Source organism: Gorilla gorilla, chromosome 4, assembly GCF_029281585.2.
Source record: "Gorilla gorilla gorilla isolate KB3781 chromosome 4, NHGRI_mGorGor1-v2.1_pri, whole genome shotgun sequence".
Classification (NCBI taxonomy): domain Eukaryota; kingdom Metazoa; phylum Chordata; class Mammalia; order Primates; family Hominidae; genus Gorilla; species Gorilla gorilla.
In genome coordinates this window covers 98,592,140-98,610,749 of record NC_073228.2, presented here as the reverse complement: position 1 = coordinate 98,610,749, position 18,610 = coordinate 98,592,140, and the positions used below count along the sequence as shown (strand labels likewise).

The 18,610-nt window shown below is 34.6% G+C and overlaps 1 protein-coding gene across 8 annotated transcripts in view; it reads left to right on the top strand.

Moving 5' to 3' along the window:
• Nucleotides 1-18,610, top strand: part of KIAA0825 (KIAA0825 ortholog) — a 473,030-nt gene that overhangs the window by 132,050 nt on the left and 322,370 nt on the right. For all 8 annotated transcript variants that reach the window (XR_010133628.1, XM_055387134.2, XM_063705867.1 and 5 more), the window contains 5 exons: nucleotides 978-1,139; nucleotides 8,678-8,772; nucleotides 12,364-12,591; nucleotides 14,186-14,451; nucleotides 15,812-15,962. Coding sequence is in view for 7 of the 8 variants with exons in the window: in XM_055387134.2 (XP_055243109.2) it covers nucleotides 978-1,139; nucleotides 8,678-8,772; nucleotides 12,364-12,591; nucleotides 14,186-14,451; nucleotides 15,812-15,962 (902 nt within the window). In the remaining variant the exon portion in view is untranslated. The remainder of the gene's footprint in view (nucleotides 1-977; nucleotides 1,140-8,677; nucleotides 8,773-12,363; nucleotides 12,592-14,185; nucleotides 14,452-15,811; nucleotides 15,963-18,610) is intronic.

The window sequence follows — 18,610 nt, the reverse complement described above, 5'->3', positions numbered from 1 at the left end:
ATCACAATTATTTAGACAAGTTATTTTTAAACATGACTTCATGAATTATGTAGCCTAGATTCAATAGCTACCTTAATTTGCTTTTTTTAATGATAGGAACAACACTTATAAGGTCTTAAAGAGTGTATCTTTAATATAGTGTTTTGTAAAATGTTTATTTTAATTTCAGACTTACAAAAAGGTTGCCAGGATAATACAAAGAATTCCTTTACATTCAAATTTCCCAAATGTTAATATCTGACCACATTTCCACTTTTGCTTTCTCTCTCTCTCTTTCTTTGCAAAATTTTATTTTTTCTTGAACTGAAAATAGTCCGCAGACACTCTTATGTATTTCAGTATGTATTTCCTAAAGACAAAGACATTTTCTTGCTTAACCACAATACAGCTATATAAATCGGGAAATTAAGTCATACAGTAATAGCATTGCATAGTAGACTTCAGTCAGATTTCACCAAATTATCCCAAGAATGTCTTTTATATGAAAATAAAATGCTGATTATGTATTAATTTCAGTTTTACTTAATGTCTATTTAGACTCCTTTAGACTAGGTCATTTCCTGGCCTTTGTACTTCCTCACAAAGTACAGACCAGTTATTTTGTAGACTGTCCCTCAATTTGAGTTTGTGTAATATTTCCTTGTCATTAGATTTAAGTTATGCCAGACTGAAAAAAAAAAAAAGCAGAAATGCGTAAGATGTGATTTTACAAGAAATCAAATTTCTATTTATAACTCTGAGAATCAATCTAATTATTTAATTGCTATATTTGCCTGAAACAGAATATTCATCTCCAGCTTCCCAGAAGAAAAGATACTCCTAGGAGATTTTATATGTATTTCTTAATGAACTAATTTGGTTTAATTATGGAGGAACTTGTTAGTTTTTATATGGTTTATGGAATCACATAGATCATTCTAAAATTTACTAAGAAGGTAAATAAAATGTATGACAGTATTGATCTTTTCTTTTCACAGTTACTCCTGAATGCCCACAGAAAGGAAGAAACTTCTCTCTCCCTTTAGACAAAGTCGAATTCTTATCGCAGCTCATAAAATCCTTTATGAAACTGGAAAAAGGTGTTCAAGAATTGTTTGATGAAATACTTTTATCACTCAAGATAACCAGGAATACTTCAGGTAATATCCTCTTTTGTTTAAATTTGTAAATCTATAATTTCTCTGTGTTTTTGCTTTCTGCTGCTTTGAATGAAAACGATTACTTGAAAAAAACACACATGAAAGAATTCTTTAAATAAGCATTTGGTATAATGCACACCACGCATTATATGTAAAAATGCACACATTTTTATCCTTCATGCTTGGCAAGTTCCTTAATTCTAATTGACAAAGCATCATACATCAATTCTGAATGATTTTTAGCTAAAATTAGATCAATTTTTCTTTTCAAAGAAACACAACTAGCCTATGGAAAGAATAAGCAGACTGGGTGATCTAGTGTCTTTTCTTTTACTCCTAGCACCCAGATGATCTTGAGCAGAACATATAGTCTCCTTAGACCTGAATTTTCTCACCTTCAAAATAATGATGTAGGACTACATTAATTTTCTCTTTGTTTTCTTTCAGGATTAGATGCTTCAGATTTCGATATGTTATAATGTTATATAGGGTTGTGAGAATTAAATGACAGTGAAAATAAAATACCTAAGAAAATGTCTAGTATATCATAAATGATCAATAAATGTGAGTTGTTAAAATAGTAATTATAATTATGGAATATGTTGTTTTTAGTTTAGTCTTAACAAAATCCCTTTGAAAAAAGCCATGCTGTGTGTACTGAATAATATTTCCAACATTAAAGGTAAAATTCAAAGGTATAATGGTTGAGGTATGTTCTCTGTTATCATATCTATATTTATAAAAATTTTCATTTTCCTCAGAATGAAATATACAAAGTTCTCCTTTACGTGATACCATATGCCATTCTAAGGAGTGTAAATATATATATATTTGCTGCATCTGCAAAAAAAAGTGAAGGAAGCGAGTGATTAACAATTAGTCTGAAAAATTTAATCCCCAAAACCGATCTCTTGGTAAAATTATTTTCACTTATTATGTTTACTCTTGTATTCCTTTACTTACTTTGCCCATGTAAATAATGTCACAAAAGTTATAGGGTTGGATTTTGTTTTACATTAAACATAGTTTACTGGCCTTCTTTGTTTCAGATGAAATTTAGGTAACACTGTTATATTATAAAATAAATAACATAGATTACTTTTTCAAATTTGGAGAGAATTTGAAGAAAAAATAAAGATGGACTATAGATTTCTGAAGCCAACCCAAAAAAAAGCCAAAGATCTAATTAGGAGAGAATGGGACCCTTAAAACGTCTTTTAGATAGAGTTTGACTGTGAGGTCAAACAGAGGTCTGAATAGAGAAATATGATATCCGAATTATTGATTGACATATTGGTTCCTGGAACAGTTGACATTGGAGTTGGTACTCATCCACCATGCCTGGCTAAGATTTGTCATCTCTCATCTACATCTCTAATAGACCTTTTCTGAGGTATGCATCAAGAAACAGAATGAACTTCAAAACATCTAGGCTTCTACCCATTTTGAATCATCTTGTATTAGTCCTAGGCTAGACTCTTGGGAATTAAGTCAGTTTTGTGAACTTTATTCTTCTTAAAGTCAGCATAAATTCAAAATTAGAATTGCGTTAGGAGGTATTATAAAGATGTAACACTGAAATGGCCAAGAATTGAAGCATAGATTTGGCATGCTGACTTTAGAGAAAAGGAGAACAATTTTGAAAAAGGTGATTCAATTCCATTAGATTAAGATGAGGCGATGTGGAGACTTGCAAATGCTGGATATTTGAGAGCAATGGTTGCCATTCGTGAATGAAAGTCAACAGAGCAAATACATAATTTGCCACAAGATACTGTTGCAAATGTGTCATCTTATAAGCAGTAAGGCAGATAAAAGCAACTTCAATATCATGTTAATAATAGTGAACTATATGAACACATTTGTGGATTATCAAACACAGGATGTAGAAGGAATTTCAAGGGGCAAGTATAAGAAGTGTCTAAGTACTAGAACGTCTCCTGGTGATATATGTAGTCTTCTTTGTTGAAATTCATATTTTTTGGTCGCAAAGCCAAGATTGATTTAATGTGACGCAGCTTTATGTAAATAGATTCCTGAGAAGAATGATCTTGAGGGAAATTGTCAAGAAAAATCTTAAATGTTTTATTCAGTGTATCCAAGTTAATCAATTCTTATCAAAAGCATTGGTTTCTTAAATCAGGAAGGAAAAGACTCCTTGAAATGGATGATTAAGGAAGCCAACTATATCTTAACTATTGGGTATTAATGATAGTTAATGTTTTGCTTAGAAATCTGGTGAGGAAGAGAATAGGGGGGAAAATAGAGAGGAAGTCATTTGGTTTCCTGCGTGTTTATTTTGATTGGAGCATATTTTGCTAATAAAGATCTTGGAAAGAGTTGCCTACGATGTCTATGTAACCCAAACACATGAACAGATGAAAAGTGAGGGCTTTTTTTTTCATTGTGCAGATTTTTTAAAAATGTCCAGACACTTAACATCACATAGAGAAAATATAAAAATGATTAACCAAATATTTTACTTTTTACTTTGATGTTTACTATTATATTGTAGACTTAGCCAAATTGGCCGTTCTCTCAGTAATTTGATTGTAGACAAGAGATTTTGTAGAGATACAATAAATATTTTCTGAGAAAGAAAAGATATTTTGTCATTATTTGCTTTTGTTTGGTCATGATTTGATGGTTTTCTATTTTTCTCACTTCAAAAAATGATAGGACATTATTTGACTGTTGTGGTGCCTTACTGTATTAGGTGATGATATCTTATGGAGTGGCCGTGGATTTGATTTATGGGGCATTTCTAATGCTTCTTTGGAATAAAGTTGTTCTTTGGGCAATTCCTCAATTTTTCCAAAGGTGGCATCTGAGATTTATCTAAACCAGGAGGCTTCTTGGCCCTCATTTTTCTTTAGCCCCAGCAATGACAAAGAGCAATGGCTGCTTCAATTGGATGTAAGAAGAACACTTAGGGTTTGTCTCAGAAGAATCAAAGATTTCAGATCTTCTGAAAGATTGTTTGTACTCTTAGGGGGTCTTAAGAGGGGTCAAATGGCTTCTAAGAGTTCCTTAGCTAGATGGTTAAGGGATTGTATTAGGGAGGCGTATGTAGTTAAGGTAAAGAGGCTCCTAGGGTTTGTAAAGCTCATTACACTAGGACTTTAGCTGTTTCTTGGGCAGAGAGGTCGAAGGCTTCCACATTGGAAATTTGCAAGGTGGCCACCTGGGTTTCTCTTCATACTTTTTCATGGTATTATCTCTTGGATGTAGTCTCTTCTACAGATTCAGCTTTTGGTAGGAGGTTGCTTGTGAGCCAGAAAAAGAACAGTGAAGAAAAGAAAGACTTGTAGTTCCCACTTAGAGCTGCCAACAAGGCAAGTTGCTTTGTAGTGCACACAATGGGAACCTATGAACACCAATTTGGGTGTGAAAGTGGATGTCACAGGGAAGTACTGCCAACCTCTACTCTCTATGAAAGAAAGCGGCAGTGTAGAAACTAACCAGAAGTATAAAATGAACCACAAAGAACTCTGTAGGGGAAGCTGTTGAGCAGCTGGCATTCTTGTGACCCTCTGCACTCTTCTGAGGTTCTTAATCTAGGCATGCTTTTAAAGAAACCAGTATTGACTGCATGCAAATAACTATATTTTACAGTGATGAGCCGAAAGTGGGCTACCTTCTCTGGACAATGATAATAAGTGTATAGATTTTAAATACATGTTTAAAATATATGAAATAATTCATCAAATGTTTAGAGTTCATAGAGTTTTACATTGCCAAATTTCAAAATTGACCATTTACATTTGAAAACAAATGTAAAAATGCCACAATTTGTTAAATCCAGAATATATCACATTAGTGTAGATCCCATGTTAGTAATCCTATCTAAAGATGATAACTTTTGCTTCCCTGTACAGAATTAAGTTTTTTTAAACCATTTTTATTTGGGGGAGAGGGATTATATTTTAAAGGCTATCATAATTGCTTCATAATTCATTTTCTATATCTTACTGTAGAATTGCTCACCAGCAAGAGGAGTCTTGGAAAGCTTCTTTTTTTCCTTAGTCGTCTTGAATATAGGCAGATGGTTTGTATAAACATCTGAGCACATTACTTTGAGTGAATAAACATAATGTATTTGGGAGTGAAATGATAAATACAAGATAATTAACTTTTTCCGTAAGTCTTAAACTATAGCTACACAATAGCAGACAGTTACTTCCAGAAACAGATCTGCAAAGCTTATACTTCAATCTAGTATTATTTTTCCAAAGTAAATACCTTCTAAATGAGCTATCTATAGAAAAGTAAAGTGACATTCAGAATCCAACTTTGTCCCTTCTTGTCATTAACAACTTTATCTTTATTATTTTTTCTGTTCTAAAAAACTGAAAACTTTTAAATAGGATGAAAGAGTAACTACTTCGTACATACCTCCATGTTAAAAATAACTCAAAATCTTGTCATACTATGTAGAAATTCTCTTTTATAACAATTTAGAAAATGTAGAAACACCTTGTTATTTCTACTAGAGGAATAGTTTTCCATTGGTGCATGTATCATAATTTAACCAGTTATTGATTGATGGACAGTTAGGATTTTTTTCTCTCTTCATTTGCTACCACAAAACATTATATGGCAAATTTCCTTAATTATTTCTTATATGTACACGACTATATCTGGATGGTAAATTTCAAAAGTAGAATTGCTAAATAAACAGGCATGATCATAAAGAGGATGAAAAGATAAGCCACAAACTAAGAAAAAACTATTTGCAAAACACATATATGATAAAGAACTTGTATCCAAAATATACAAAGAACTCTTAAAATTCAACAAGAAAACAAACAACCCAATTTAAAAATTCATAAAAGATCTGAACAGACACCTCACCAAAGAGGATATACAGATGGCAAATAAGCATATGAAAAGATGCTCCACATCACATCATTAGGAAAATGCAAACTAAAACAAGATGACACTACACACCTATTAGAATGGCTAAAATCCAAAACACGTACAACACCAAATTCTGGCAAGGATGTGGAACAACTCTCATTCATTGCTGTTAGGAATGCAAAATGGTACAGGCTCTTTGGAAGACAGTTTGGCAGTATCTTACAAAGCTAAACATAGTTTTACCATACAATCCAGCAATTGCACTCATAGGTATTTATCCAAATGAGTTGAAAACTTACATCCGTACAAAAACCTGCACAGGAATGTTTACAGCAGCGTTATTCATAACTGCCAAAACTTGGAAGCAGCTAAAATGTTCTTCAGTAGGTGAATGTATAAACAAATTTTGGTACATCAATACAAAGGAATATTATTCATCGATAAAAAGAAATGAGATGTCAAGCCATTAAGAGACATGGAGGAACCTTAAATGCATATCACTAAGCAAAAGAAGCCAATGTGAAAAGGCTACATACTATATGATTCCAACTATATGACATTATGAAAAAGGCAAAACTATAAAGACAGCAAATAGATTAGTGGGTACCAGGGTGGGGTTATGGGGAGGAGGGATGTGTAAGTGGTGCAAAGTGAATTTTTAAAGCATGGACACTATTCTGTGTGACAGAGTAATGGGGGGTACATGACATTATACATTTGGCAAAACCCATAGAATTGCACAACACAAAGAGTGAACCCTAATGTAAACTGTAGACTTAGTTAATAATAATATTTTTATATTTGTTCATCAGCTGTAACAAATATACCATATATTGCAAGATGTTAACAGTAGAGGAAACTGAGGGCAGGGAGGAAGTATATGTGAACTTTCTGTACTTTCTGCTCAATTTTTTTGTAAACTGGAAACTTTGCTAAAAAATAAACTATTAATTTTCAGAAAGTGGACATTTTGAGAAAGATTGGCAAGTCAGCTTGTCATATCTACTTTGACAGTTGATGGTATTTTTGTTGTGCAGACTTACTTTATGGTTTCTGCATTTCATGTCCTGAAAAGTCTCCTCTATGTGGATCTTTTAAAAAATTTTCCATATTTTCTTTTAATAAGCTTATAGTTGCATTTTTCTTTATTTAAAAATCTTTGACTAATCTGGATTTTATTTCAATTGGAAGTGATCCTTATTTGTAACACCATCTTCTTGAAAATATATCATAAAATACAAGCCATAAAAAATCATTTTAAGTTAAATGGTCTAACACTGTTTGAGTCTAAAACCTTCTCTGTGTTGTGATGTGTCTTGAGAAATGGAATAGGATTCTTAAACTGCAGTCCATTGGATTAGTTAATGAGATTTACAAGAGGGCCTGGAAATCCCCAATTTTGTGTGTGTGTGTGTGTGTGTGTGTGTGTGTGTGAGATGCACATGTGCCTGCCATACAGTCATGTTATGCATTTTTGTTTGCAGTGTTCTGTCACTTTAATCATGTTCTTAGAGTGTTCACAAATCCAAAGATGATTAAGAAATACTAGAGTTGATGAAAAATTTTCCTCAGAATATGTAAACTCTGATAAAATTTCCCAAAATAGTGATGTTATTGCCAACCAAATGGAATTTTTACCTTTAACGCACTTTATGCACAAGATGGTTGAAATTAACATCAGAACAAAACACTTCTATTTCATCAACTGTATTCCTTAGAAATCATTCACAATTAAGTTCATAGAGCCAGATTTAGGAAAAGAAAACATGCATCTACTGGATGACTCTATTGGTCAGAGTCCCTACTGATAAAGTCAGTTAGATTTTGAAATTTGCTTTGCCCAGGCATAAAGAAATTGATTCTTGGTAAATCGAGGGGAAAAAAGAAAAGTTAGATCATAACATAGAATTCATCATCATATACCATGTCTAAGCCAAAAAAAGTAAACCTTAAATTATTCATACTGAATCAAATTATCATTAATCTAATCTTAATGGAAAAGTAGAAAGATTTATTTTGGAGTAGTTATTTATTACATTTTTATAGATCAAATTTTTTTTCCCATGGAAAAGAGTTTCTTAATTGTAAAAAACAAAAGTTGTGGAAATATTTCCATTTTTGGAACTAGGGATTATTTTATGCCCGTCTCAGAGTTTGTGTTTTTTAAATGAATCGTTGATATGCTTAAGGGTATAATTTTTCTCGTTATGCTGATGTTTATGTATTTTTCTTCTTTGTTTGAAGTTAACATGCTAGGAAATACCACCATTTTTAAAATATAGTACTTTAGAATTAACTTTTTAAATGAACAAGGAAATAATATTTATTTTGTCCTCTTACATTATCAACATGAAAATAAACTAATGACAAAAATCTTTATTTTGAAGATTATATGTTTATGTACATCAAAAATGAATGTAATTTGGATGTAGATTTCATCAAGTTTTATGTGAAAAAGGACTCTATCTTGATTCTGTCATTATTGTAATGGTGACATGAGCCTCCATCTTTTTGACTATATTCTCTATATATTGTTATTTGTGGATGTGTATATGTATGTATGTACTGTGGATAGAACTTTTCTACGTAGTTAATATTTACCTGAATTTATAAATCACATCTAGTATGCTTTTTAAACAATATATATTAGTGTGTTTGTTTTCTTTTCTATTGCTTAGGAATTTTGGAGAAATCCGATAGAGAAGTTGTAATGGAAAAACCTAGAGCAAACGAAACCAATATTCCTTCTGAGCAATCGCTACCAGGAAAAGAGGTAAGTGAAGGAAAAAGAAGTGTTTTATAATTCACATATAATATCATCATATGCCTGTGAATCCATTAGGAATCAAGATGTCTTGAGTTTTACCCTTTGCTACAAAAAAATAATTTTTCAATTTTGGATTGAAAATTGGCTTATAAGTTTTTGATGAAAATTCACTTTAGTGGGGATGCTGTCTTCATATAAAATCTATTCCATGGGAGGAATAGAGAGATGGAAGTCAAGAGATCTTTGTTATTATCCTGACTCAGGGTCTGCACTTAGAGGATGTGGGCTATAGATAATTGTTGAATAGCAAGAAAATGGAGATTAAAAAGGAAAAGGAAACAATCATCTGAACTGGCCTCATATTTTTGATCCCCATCCTGTGATTGTTTGGTCCCAAAACCTGTTACCACTCTGCTCTGCTCTAGATTGTAGAGAATTACACTTTCCAGGCCCCCTTGCTTTCGGATTCTGGGATGGTTTAGCCAATTAAAGGCATTGATGGAAGACCTCATGGAAGGCATTGATGGAGCATAGGAGTTGCAGAGAAATCAGAGCCCTTCTTCTCCTCTCTCTGTCTTAAGGAACATCTCTGATAATGGCTGTGACACCTTTATCTCCACCCTGAGCCCTGTTCCCACCATGCAGCCTGCCCTGCATGACTTCAGTTCTACCTGGCAGGTCTGCTTGGGCTTTAGCTTCGACTGGTAGCCCCAGGAGCTACTCTTCCATAACTTAGTCCCTTTTCTAAATTCCTCCAGCCCTAGGGGTGGTTGCGGCCTCCTGCTCTATTAATATCTGGCCTGCTTCACAGTCCATGTTTGACTTCTCAAATCTTCCATCATGCAGGTAACCAAAACCCTACATTAAAATTCTTCCTTTTGAAAAATCTTGAGTGGTTTCTGCTTTTCGAATGGACCCTGACTGATAAACTAGGTAAATATTTAAAGAGACAAAACAACACATAGTTTTAACAGAGTTTTCGCCTTTAATAATCGGGAAAATCCTAAGTTATATATTATGCTTTAACCAAAAATCAAAATCAGTACTAAGAAATGAGCACTAAATAATAGAAATAGAGATTCAACAGATTATCTACTTCGTGCATAGAAGAGAAAACCATGTGATTCTGTTTTCCCTTGGAACAACTAGTAAGTGTTCTCTAGTCTAAATGGAATATGTATGATGCCAAATATTAGATGAGAAGAGTAGAAGTAAGCAAACTATATTTCATAAGAACAAATAAACTATTGGAGGTTTGAATAAGTAAAGGTTTTCAGTTTTCTTTTCTTTTTTTTTTTTTTGAGACATAGTATCACTCTGTCACCCGTGCTGGAGTGCAGTGGTGCAATCTCAGCTCACTGCAATCTCCGCCTCCCAAGTTCAAGCGATTCTCTTGTCTCAGCCTACCAAGTAGCTGGGATTACAGGCGCCCACCACAATGCCCAGCTAATTTTTTATATTTTCAGTAGAGACCGGGTTTCATCATGTTGGCCAGGCTGGTCTCGAACTCCTGACCTCAGGTGATCCGCCTGCCTCGGCCTCCCAAAGTGCTGGGATTATAGGCGTAAGCCATCATGCCTGGCCTTCAGTTTTCTTTTTAAGAGCAGCTGTTAATGTACTTGTTTTTCTATATTTGAAAAGAGAATTCAGATAGGCCAACATATTATAATTACATGTATATTATCATGGGCAAAGGTAACTTTCACTGCACAAAAAATTTTTTAAAAATTCAATACAGCCATGGCAATTAATGACATTTTCCACCAGGACATATTTGCTTGAGTGAATAAATGAATGACTTTAGTAAATAGACATGCCCTGATGGGGAAAACAAAAATCAGAATTTTTTTGTTTGAATTTTCATGGAGGTAGTTTTATTTTTACATTTTTTTCATAAATGTGTCCCAAGGAATTACTGTCATAGCACAGGGCTATAACTATGCCACTTCCAAGTTCTCTTATAAGAAAGAAGATTATATCAGTTGAGCAGATTCAGTTTTTGATGAATTTTTTTTTTTTTTTTTTTTTGAGATGGAGTCTCGCTCTGTCGCCCAGGCTGGAGTGCAGTGGTGCAATCTCGGCTCACTGCAACCTCCGCCTCCCAGGTTCCAGCGATTCTCCTGCCTCAGCCTCCTGAGTCGCTGGGACTACAGGCACGTGCCACCACGCCCAGCTAATTTTTTGTATTTTTAGTAGAGACCGGGTTTCACTGTGTTAGCCAGGATGGTCTCCATCTCCTGACCTCAAGTGGTCTGCTCGCCTTGGCCTCCCAAAGTGCTGGGATTACTGGCATGATTTTTGATGAATTTTATGCAAATATAAGATAAGAGAGATGTGTTTTAGGCCCTCTGATGCTTGAGATCCAAATAATCTTCAGAAAGTTCCGTTACAATTTAGTTATGAGCGTAATGAGAGCAAGAGCTATGTTTCTGATTATAGAGTCATGGAATCATATAATTTTAGCTCTAAAAAATGAATCACCTTTATTACTTTGTACAGTATATGTAAAAAAATAAATTATTGCTGAATGAGTTGTACATATAAGAAAATTAGGCTTATAATCATAATTTCAGTAATTTTAAAATAAAAGGGACCATAGAAATCATACAATTCGACTCTGTTGTTTTTCTAGCAAAAAACCCCCTGAGATCAAGAAAAATAAGTGATTCAGTCAGGGACATGGAGCTCAGGGTTTTCTGAAGTTGGGGTAGGTGGCACGTTACTGTAAACAAAGTTACATTAAAACAGGGAAAGTTGAATTCTAAGCATAGGTTCAGCCTACTACCCATAATGCTTTGGAACTTTAGAGAATGTTAGGAGACCTGGAGAAAATATACATTCATAAATATATTGCCTTATGAGCCATAAACCAAAGGAAAAAAGAAAACATCAGCCCCTCAACTGTACCTCAACCCCTTCTACTCCCTTCCAAGTACCCCCCCAGCCACCACAATAGAACAGTGCAGATTCTTTTAATTCTTCATTCTTGGAACAAAAGTAGTGCTGCTTATGACTTTGCAGCTGGAGAGACTAAAATTCTAAGCAAGTAAAAATCTAGGAAGTGCAGTGGTATGTTTTCTCTGAGAAATTTATTTCTTATTGCTATTTTTTGGCTTGTCTGGAGTTCTGTGAGTGAAAAAGAAATAAAAGTTGAATATTAAATGCTGCCTTATGTTGCAATACTTGTTAACAATAAACTATAAAAAAGACTATAAAAATCTAATTTAGACTTTATTAAATATATTGAATTTAAAGGTTGTTTTATGTGATAAATAGTAACTGTAGCTTTCTGTTCTTGTAAAGATGGCTTTATTGAACTATATTTAAGAGATTAAATTTTTTAAAAAGTTTTTTATTAAATCTACTGATGAATTAAAATGAAATGTCATTATATTACTGTGTGTAAAGAATGCACATGTTTTTGTATATTGCTTTATTCACTAGGTAATATTTTTTAGGTTGTAAGAATGGCTTTTACAGTATATCAAAGAATATATTCAACATGTTGAATGAAAGTAATAATTTTATATCTATAACAATAGAAACATTTGTTGCTGAATTAAGATTAACATGACTTCATATACATTTATATTTCAGGCTACCTTACTAGATTTTGGCTGGAGAAGTGCATTTAAAGAAGTGTCTCTTCCCATGGCACACTGCGTAGTAACTGCAATTGAAGGTTTTTCCACAAAAATTCTCCAACAGGAACAGAATGAAAGGTCTTCAGCTGTGAGCTATGCTATGAACCTTGTAAATGTCCAGCAAGTTTGGCAAGACAGCCATATGTTTCCTGAGGAGGAACAACCAAAGAAAATTGGAAAAGCAAGTATATGAAATCCTTTCAAACTGCTGACTGGTATGATGGGATTTATTTTAGTATAAGGCATTGCAAAAAGGACCTGTAGATCAAATGGTGGAGTCCCTTGGCAAGTACTTGGTACTTGACCCAGTACCAGTTTTCTTCAGTGGTATCCATGGGCCACTGCTGCCCGAAAGGACTTATACCTGGTGCTAACTTGTTGCTCCATGAATCTGAGGCAACCAAAAAGGGGCCTCTGTGACTTCATGGGGAGCTGGGAAACCCCGGGAAAACCACCTGTTTTGATTATACGTTTGAATGACTCCAGGAAAATTTAGGAGGTTGAAGGAAGTGCTGTCTTTTCTAGCTTTGGGCACTTAAAAAAGTCTTCATTAACACCTTAATGAGCATTTCATCTCATTAGTATCAGTCTTACATCTCCATATGTGCTTTGAAAGTCACAGAACATACTGAGAAAATAGGAGGTAAATACAGTCACTTGGCATTAAATCCAGAATGATTTCAGCAACCTATGATTGGGATATTCTTTTTTTATTTTGTTTTGTTTTTTTGAGACGGGAGCCTCACTCTGTCGCCCAGGCTGGAGTGCAGGGGCGCGATCTCGGCTCACTGCAAGCTCCGCCTCCTGGGTTCACGCCATTCTCCTGCCTCAGCCTCCCGAGTAGCTGGGACTAAAGGCGCCCGCCACCTCGCCCGGCTAATTTTTGGTATATTTAGTAAAGATGGGGTTTCACCGTGTTAGTCAGGATGGTCTCAATCTCCTGATCTTGTGATCCGCCCGCCTCAGCCTCCCAAAGTGCTGGGATTACAGGCGTGAGCCACCGCGCCCGGTCGATTGGGATATTCTAAAAGAATTTTTGAAGATGACCTCCTTATTCTGCCACAGTCACTCTAAGGCTCCAGAACATTCCCTAGGTAACTGTGTTGACTGATCCAATGTGGAGATAGGCTTTACTTTTCCATTCGTCACACCTCCCTTCTGCCATTAAGAAAGAGAAGATATATAATAAATTGTGAAAGGCTAGACTCATCACTTCTAAAAGTTGCTGACACCCTACCAATAAGAAGATGCTACATGAGACTGTTTCTGATTCTTCTAAATTATTTAAATTGCACTGACATTTATATGTGGCATTTAATTTTAAAAAACCCTTTATGGCAATTTAGCAAAAGAAAATTAGAATAAGTTTAAAAAATAATGCAAACGTTAATATCAAGGATACATTTTCTTGATATTATACAATATCAAGGATACATTTTCTTGATATTATACAATATCAAGGATATATTTTCTGAGTCCTACTAACTACAGATAAAGGTATTGTCATGTATAGCTGGTTCATGAGTTTTTCATAATATCTGTCTGGTAAGCATAAGGTTTGAAAGTTATATAGAGAGAAGTATTGTTTTGGTATTTCCTTATTTGACATAAAACATTTAACTTTCTACAACTGAGAAATCGATTATTACAAAGCTGCGTCATTATATTTATGTTTGATGCCAAATTCATTATTTAGGAATTTGGCTCCACTGTCCATAAATTACTTGGTGCTGTCAGAATACAAATAACTCAGTGCCACATTTATTTCTCCCTAGTTTTGTTCTGACATCATGGAAAAACTTGACACAATGCTTCCACTGGCTCTGGCATGCAGGGATGATTCTTTTCAGGAAATTAGAGCAAACTTGGTGGAGGCCTGTTGTAAAGTGGCAACAGCTGTCCTGCAGAGACTGCAAGAGAGAGCCAAGGAGGTTCCTTCCAAAGCACCCCTGAAAAACTTGCACGCATACCTCTCCACAGCAGTGTATGTCTTCCAGCATTTCAAGCGATATGATAATTTGATGAAGGAAATGACTAAAAAGTGAGTGTTGTTTAAATTAAGTTGATGGCCACGCTTAAAGAAACGTGTAATCTTTGGATATCACAGGAATGAAATTTTGGTAATAAGATTTGAGAAAGAGAAAATAATAATTAACAAGGTGAATTATTTTCATTTGTCTTAACTAGGAAATATCAAAAAGGTGGAGCATGGGATATATTAAACTAGATACATAGATAGTAAGAAAGGTACTATCTCTAAAGGCACACTCAAAAACCCACGCATTTTCTGCACCCTAACCCAGCGCAACTATTTTCCTCATGTTGTTATTACATGAATAAACACACCCTTTCGTTTTGTAAGGTGCATTATACTCACCACACTGAAAAGGAAAAATAGACTTCTTGTCTCGTGGAGCGGACTTAGAAAATAAATGCATTGTAATCTATTCTAATGATCAATGTAAACATATTTCAGGACAGCCATTTAGTAGTAAAGTATAATATTTGAAGAGGAAGCATCTGGCAGTCTAATTTTCATGTATTTGTAGTCTAAAACTGCAGTATGTTTTCTGTATAGAGATAAAAATGACCACAGGCATTAATTATCATAAGGCCTTTCTTGTTGCCCTTACACTGTCTAGATATAACATGGCTTCTTGCAAAAGAAACATGTAGACTTAGCAGTCCTGTGTGACCCCGAGAATCTATTCTATATTCTTTATCCAGCCTTTGCAGTCCGTTAGTCATGAAAGAAAGCAGTGTAATATTCATAGCTAAAGATAAAAGTAGAATAAATTTGGCTTGATGTAGGGTATAACTGTGATATTTTTTTAATTCTCATAAGTAGTCAGATGTTGTGATTCATGCTTGAATTTATAAACAAAATGTGCCGGAAATCATTTTATTTAATATTTCTGTAGAATTTTAAAAAACAGTTTATGAGATAATTGATATCTACAAAATTACAATTTTTAAAAATAAAGAATGTGTTTGTGGGACATTTGATAGCTTTATAAAAGTTGGTTCTGACAAGTGCATGTTGTTCTCTAGTAATAACAATAACCTAATGCCTAAATAATGCACTGATCTCTAATAACAGGCTTACAAAGAATACTTTCATTTTTGAATGATGTATTGACAATACAGTTTGTCTCAAGTTGAAGTGCATATTTGGAGAACAGCAGATGTACGTTTTCAAAGGGCTTGCAAAACAAAGACCAGCTTTTTTTTTTTTTTTTTTTTTTTCCTTTTTGGAAAGTGAATGTGGATGCAGACTTCAGCATTAAGAGGAAATGAATGATTGATATCTAATAATCAAAACCATTTGTAGTACTGGAGATTGTTATCTCCTACTGCACAGGCCTTAAATCTCTGTCTCTTTGATCATTCTCTCTGAACAGACCCATATTCCTGGTGCTTGTCCAACGATATCAGGAATTCATCAACACTCTACAGTTTCAGGTTACGAACTACTGCGTCAGAGTTTGTGCTACAAGCATTTTACAGGATGCCGAGAGCCACCACTGGGATGACTACAAAGCTTTTTATGAGGTGTGAAGTTAAGTTTACTATCCCTCCTTTTTACACAAATATGTTTTACTGCCTACCTGCTTTCTGGCTAATTAGAAACATGAGCTTGGCATTACTAATACACGAAGGCTGTTAGGATAATATTTTTAAAATATTGAATTCATACTTAGGAAAAACACTGTTTTTAAAAACCTGAAATAAATTAGACATCAGAACTCTCCTTCTGCTTAAAAGTAAAAATAACTTAATTTGAGCTGCGACGTTGTAGTGCAGTATAGTTGGAATATAATGGGATACAATGAAAACTCAGAGATAACAATGCCAAAATGCTACAACCTTGCATTTTTTCCAAAGAGACCAATTAGTTATGGATATCCTTGCATTTTTTCCTTGTTATACATTTCCATATGTGTTTGATAAATACCTTTTATTAAGCAGCTTTATTCTTTATACTTATTTTTTTCCTTCTCATCGTATGTTCTTATGAGTATGCTTTAAGACCCATTTGAGGCCGGGCGCGGTGGCTCACACCTGTAATCCCAGCACTTTGGAAGGGTGAGGCAGGAGGATCACTTGAGGTCAGGGGTTTGAGACCAGTCTGGCCAACATGGTGAAACCCCATCTCTAGTAAAAATACAAAAAGTTAGCTGGGTGTGGTGGTGCATGCCTGTAATTACAGCTACTCAGGAGGCTGAGGCAGGAGAATGGCTTGAACCCGGGAGGCGTAGATTGCAATGAGCTGAGATCCAGCCACTGCACTCCAGCCTGGGTGACAGAGCTAGACTCCATCTCAGAAAAAAAAAAAAAAAGAACACTCATCTGATCAGTTATAGTTTACCTGTTTTCATTTAGCCATGTTTTGAAATCCCAAATTGAAGCCTGATGATTCCCAGTGCAGCCAGACCCAGGATCAATTAAAATGATTCATCATCAAGCTTCATTAGTTTCCCTTCACCTAAATCTCGTTGATTATGTGCAGACCACAATATTTGAAATTCCTTGAAGTTGATTCCAGGGCAGGGTGAAACATTTATAATATCTTAATAAAAGGTAATCAGGATTTTTAAAAAAATTCAACAGCCATGCCTAGTTTCATTAACTTTTCCATTTTACCCTTTCCTCTAGATTGAAGTTTATGACTTTCATTTTCTTGATTGTCCTAATCACTATAGAGTATTGAGAAAAACAGAGTGGAGTTTTATTCATCAGAATCGCTCCTGTCACCTCACAGGCACTGAAGGTTCCTGTGGTTTGATTTATGCCTGAGTTATTATCATAATAAATGTTGCTACAACAGAGAGGAGCAGCTAATAAGAAGCTCTCTTAAAGGACTTTGCACTTTTTCTAAGGCCATTTCATCTCTCCTTTAGAGGCCCTTCCCAGAGAGTTTTTCTTTTTGCAAGAGCATCCATATAGAGTTTTCCAAACCTGACATACTTCAAACAGTCATGGAAGCAGCAAACAGAATGAGAAAGAGAAAGTGGTATGGTGCAGCTGGTAGCCTGAGATAAGAATGAAAGTATTGGTCTTCCCCTCTCCTGGCAGCATCATATTTTCCTTATTTGCCTTGAAGTAAACAGAGTGGTTGAAAATGAATCCATCTCATGTTTCAAACTATTTCAATATGTCAGTGTACTACTAATGAGCAATTTTATATGATGTTTTCCGTGAAGAGCAGGTATCATCTCACTATATGTTCAACATAGGGGTATTATGTTTCCTCTTATGCAAATTGGGAGCTAGAAGAGTTGTACAGTGTAAATAAGTGGATGCATTGAGAACCTGTTATTGAAGTTACCAAGTATTTTAAAAACCAACAAATTACCATGTAACATGCAGCTCTTAGATCTTATGACAAGGCTTTAGCTTCAAAGACGGAAATAACCAGATAGTTACCCTGTGATTACATGGTACTGTAGCTTCCATATACTTACATGGTCAGTAGTTACAATTTAATTGCAGAGTTAGTGGTTGTTATTTATTCTCAGAAAAATAAAGTGATACTGTTTTTTTTTGTGTATCAAAAATAAGAACCTTCTAAAAATAGCACTGATTTTAAACTGTTTTGACAACTGGAGTACCTGACATGGTTTTATCTTGCTTACTGCACCCCTTTCTTCTGCTCTCCCCATTATTCCAACTGATTTGTGAAACAGAACTAGTATGTTTTTGGCAGGCCTGCTTTGAGAGGGAAAAAGATGATATCTGCCTGACTGGAGGTGAAGGGTAGGATAGAGATCTCAAGGGAACCTATCGCCATGCGCAGAGCATAGTAAAGAAATAGTAAAATAATTTACAAGATATGCAGCAATGTTTGCTCATGTTTTGTGATAGCAAGTGAGATCTAGATACATTATTTCCATTTTCTAAACTGTCAGCTTGAGAGAGTCAGAGTTCTGTATCTCTCTGATGAGGTGCTGGTCACGATGGCACAGTGGGTGTTCAGATTACATGTTTAAAATTAAGCTTTTAGGATGGTTGACATCTGCTCAGTTTTAGGAACTTGTGTTTTCCAATAGTCAAAGAATAAAGAATTGTCTGTTCAAAGATAATATTGAGTGGCTTCTATAATAAAGCCCAGCTGCTTGTTTCCTGATATATAATCTAAATAAAAGCTCACATCTGTTTACATCATAGTGGGTTTGCAAAAATAACAGATGTTTACTAGC